Below are 3,839 nucleotides of genomic sequence, written 5' to 3' on the forward strand. Positions count from 1 at the left end.
TTTCAAAAATATAAGCATTCATGCCGATGCTTCGTACACGCCACAAAATACACAATCCACGATGCTGTCCATTTCCTTCATGGCTTCATGTACAACCATCATCATGCGTAATTACTAATTAGTATAGTAACTAATAACTTCTAACAATAACGTTAAATGTAAGGAAGTTTAGGGTCTGTTTTAGAATAAACCAATAGATGGTATTAGATAGACAAATTGATTCGAAGTTGAAGGCCTTTTTCGGATATTTACCATGAATAAAGATGGCAACATTCCACCTATGCGAAAATCAATTTGAACCTACCAAACCAACCCAAACAATAAAAATCTTAGTACAAAGACCGGTTTAAAGTTGGATTTGATTTGTACTGGAGAGAGTCTAATTTCATGTGTACTACACACCATGTCACCATTTGCAGTACAAAAGTGGTTTTGATTAGGCCATTAATGGTGAAAAATTCACCACTAACCACAACCTTCTTCTCGCCATTAATGGTTGAAATCTCTGTATCTGGCTCTCATCTTTATAAATTCACCATGTCGACACCCCTGTCAGAAATCATTTCACCCAAAACACAACCAAAAAACCCATTAAATTTCTTGTAGGGTTTTCAATTTTTCGTGTTTTGCGAGACCTCTGAAACCCACATTTCTTCTTCTTTCGCCTTTCGTTTCACGATTATTCTTCTTCGTATCAATTGAATCGCTAGAAGTTGGTGTTTTGATGATTTGATCGGAACATTCGTTGAAGAAACTCGGGGAAGATGGAAATGGAGATGGAGAACGTGAATGAGAATGCGAATGCTGTGAAGAGGCTACCGCCATGGACGGCGCACATAACATGTCGAGGAGTGGTAGCGAGTACAGTGATCGGTGTTGTGTACAGTGTGATAGTGACGAAGCTTAATCTCACGACTGGCCTCGTACCCAATCTCAACGTTTCCGCAGCTCTATTAGCTTTCGTCTTCATCAAAACATGGACCAAATTGATTCACAAAGCTGGATTCGTTACTACGCCATTCACTAGACAAGAGAACACCATCATTCAAACTTGTGCTGTTGCTTGTTACAGCATTGCTGTTGGAGGTAATTTCTTTACTTTAATTGAATTCAATCCCATTTTTACGTTTTGTTTGATTAATTAATGATTGATTAACAGGTGGATTTGGGTCTTATCTATTGGGATTAAACAAGAGGACATATGAGGAAGCTGGTGTTGATGTGGATGGGAATTCACCAGGGAGCTATAAAGAACCTGGGGTTGGCTGGATGACTGGTTTTCTGTTTGTTACTAGTTTTGTTGGTCTTTTGGCTTTGGTTCCTCTAAGAAAGGTTTGTACTTTACGCTTTACTGACTTGTACCTAGCTACCATCTTTGCATGTCCATTGTCCAACATCTGTCGTTTAATTTGTACATGCAGATTATGATCATAGACTATAAGTTAACATATCCGAGTGGAACAGCTACTGCAGTTCTCATCAATGGCTTTCACACTCCAAAGGGGGACAAGATGGCTAAGTATATATGCATCCATTATCCATGTATTTACATTTTACACCAAAAAAACTCAAAGTTGATTAAACTTTTAATTTGTTGCAGAAAGCAAGTTGTTGGGTTCACAAAATTCTTCTCAATGAGTTTCATGTGGGCATGTTTTCAATGGTTTTATTCTGGTTCGGGTACATGTGGGTTCACCTTTTTCCCTACTTTCGGGTTGAAAGCCTTCAAGAACTCGTGGGTGCTTGTTTTTATGTTTTCAGATTTTGATTAGTTTAATGAAACATTATTCGATAATGGAGATGTTGATACGAATAATGGTGTTGGATGCATTGCAGGTTTTATTTTGATTTTAGTATGACATACATAGGAGCAGGAATGATATGTTCACATCTTGTGAACTTGTCATTGCTAGCAGGAGCTGTGCTTTCTTATGGTATTATGTGGCCACTCATTGGTGATCGCAAAGGTTCTTGGTTTCCTCCAAATTTACCACAGAGTAGCATGAAAGGTCTAAATGGCTACAAGGTTAGACAAACCTCAACTTAACTTAATGGGTTAAGCCCCTAATACATGACTGTTTCTTTTTTATTTAACCCGGACACAATGACTTGATGAGTTAAGACAAAAAAAAACCTGGCTTAATATACTAAAACACTTTATCTAGACGGATTTAAAAGGATTTGAAATATTTGCAGGTTTTCATATCGATTGCTCTTATCTTAGGGGATGGGCTGTACAATTTTCTCAAGATTGCATTGTTCACAGCAAGAACCATATATCTCAAATCTAGGAAGAACCCTAGAACAAGTAAGTATTCCATAACTCCATAAAATCTTCCATTTTTTTTTCTTAACTATCGACATTCTTATGACATTAATAAACACAGATCCAGATGATGTGAATCAACCGCAAGATGATTCCGAGTTAAACGAGGTGTTCTTAAGAGAAAGCATTCCATTCTGGGTAGCAGCTACTGGTTACCTAATCTTCTCCGTTGTTTCCATAATTGTAATTCCATTGATGTTCCCAGAGCTGAAATGGTATTATGTTCTTGTTGCTTACATCATCGCACCATCTCTCGGGTTCTGTAACGCGTATGGTGCTGGTCTAACAGACATGAACATGGCGTATAATTACGGAAAAGTCGCCCTATTTGTCCTCTCTGCGATGTCCGGGAAAAACAATGGTGTTGTTGCAGGACTCGTGGGATGCGGATTGATAAAGTCGATTGTTTCAATTTCGTCTGATTTGATGCACGATTTCAAAACCGGACATCTGACTTTGACTTCGCCACGATCAATGCTGGCTAGTCAAGCAATCGGAACTGCAATTGGATGCGTAGTGGCGCCTCTTACGTTCTTTTTGTTTTACAAAGCGTTCGACATTGGAAACCCTAACGGAGAATATAAAGCGCCTTACGCGATTGTGTACAGAAACATGGCGATTTTGGGGGTGGAAGGTTTTTCAGCGTTACCTAATCATTGTTTGCAGCTTTGTTACTTGTTCTTTGGGTTTGCTATGGTGGCGAATTTGTTGAGAGATGTTTTTCCGGAGAAGATGGGGAAGTGGATTCCTTTACCCATGGCTATGGCAGTGCCTTTTCTTGTTGGTGGTTATTTTGCCATTGATATGTGTGTTGGGAGTTTGATTGTGTTTGTATGGAGAAAGGTTAATAAGCAGAAAGCGAACCTGATGGTTCCTGCTGTTGCTTCTGGTTTGATTTGTGGAGATGGGTTGTGGATTCTTCCTTCATCGGTTCTTGCTTTAGCTGGAATCAAGCCTCCTATCTGTATGAACTTTTTGCCTACAAAACCAAATTAGGGTTTATGTTAGAAGAGTATCAATAATCTGTAGCAGTTCTGTCGTATATATAGACTAGATGATAGTAGATAGCAACAAAGTTATATATGCAATATCGGATTTCCATTAAAAGTTTATTTAACAAAACTTAAACTATTGAAGTAACAACCCACTACTGTAATCAGTTGTTTATGATGCATTAAAAGTTAACAGTGTGCTAAGTGGGGGACGATGAAAAGATAAGAGTAAACAAGACTTTTGTGTTGTTTGAACCGATGAAGTAACAGAAAGAACCATGAATCTTTTTCATAAGATCGGAATAGACCCCACCAATCCATTCATGGAATTCACTTTAAATGTTATACATTTTGGCCAAAACTTTGGTCCCTTGAATTATATTTTCTGTCCCTCTATTTTTGTTTGTGTCCAACTTTGTTAATTTACTCATGTAATTTTCTTTGTGTTCCACTTCTTTAATTTATTAATTGGAAAAATCTAAATACTGTATTTTTAATAGACTCACTTTTTCGTGGAATAT

At 37.8% G+C, this 3,839-nt stretch overlaps 1 protein-coding gene across 1 annotated transcript; it reads left to right on the forward strand.

Moving 5' to 3' along the window:
* Positions 1-457: 457 nt before the first annotated feature.
* LOC111876026 (metal-nicotianamine transporter YSL3) lies at positions 458-3,469 on the forward strand. The gene is made up of 7 exons (XM_023872548.3): positions 458-1,086; positions 1,160-1,332; positions 1,422-1,519; positions 1,601-1,735; positions 1,837-2,026; positions 2,197-2,308; positions 2,388-3,469. Exons 1-7 carry the CDS (start codon positions 765-767, stop codon positions 3,320-3,322), a joined length of 1,965 nt encoding a protein of 654 aa, XP_023728316.1. The 5' UTR covers positions 458-764; the 3' UTR covers positions 3,323-3,469.
* The last annotated feature ends 370 nt before the right edge of the window (positions 3,470-3,839 follow it).

Source organism: Lactuca sativa, chromosome 8, assembly GCF_002870075.4.
Source record: "Lactuca sativa cultivar Salinas chromosome 8, Lsat_Salinas_v11, whole genome shotgun sequence".
NCBI lineage: Eukaryota > Viridiplantae > Streptophyta > Magnoliopsida > Asterales > Asteraceae > Lactuca > Lactuca sativa.

Excerpts from the sequence above, each read along its gene's own strand:
- LOC111876026 (XM_023872548.3), top strand. The coding sequence starts at position 765 with ATGGAAATGGAGATGGAGAACGTGAATGAGAATGCGAATGCTGTGAAG. Across the intron at positions 1,520-1,600 it reads AAGGGGGACAAGATGGCTAA|AAAGCAAGTTGTTGGGTTCA; the intron begins GTATATATGCAT and ends AATTTGTTGCAG. Across the intron at positions 2,309-2,387 it reads TAGGAAGAACCCTAGAACAA|ATCCAGATGATGTGAATCAA; the intron begins GTAAGTATTCCA and ends TAATAAACACAG.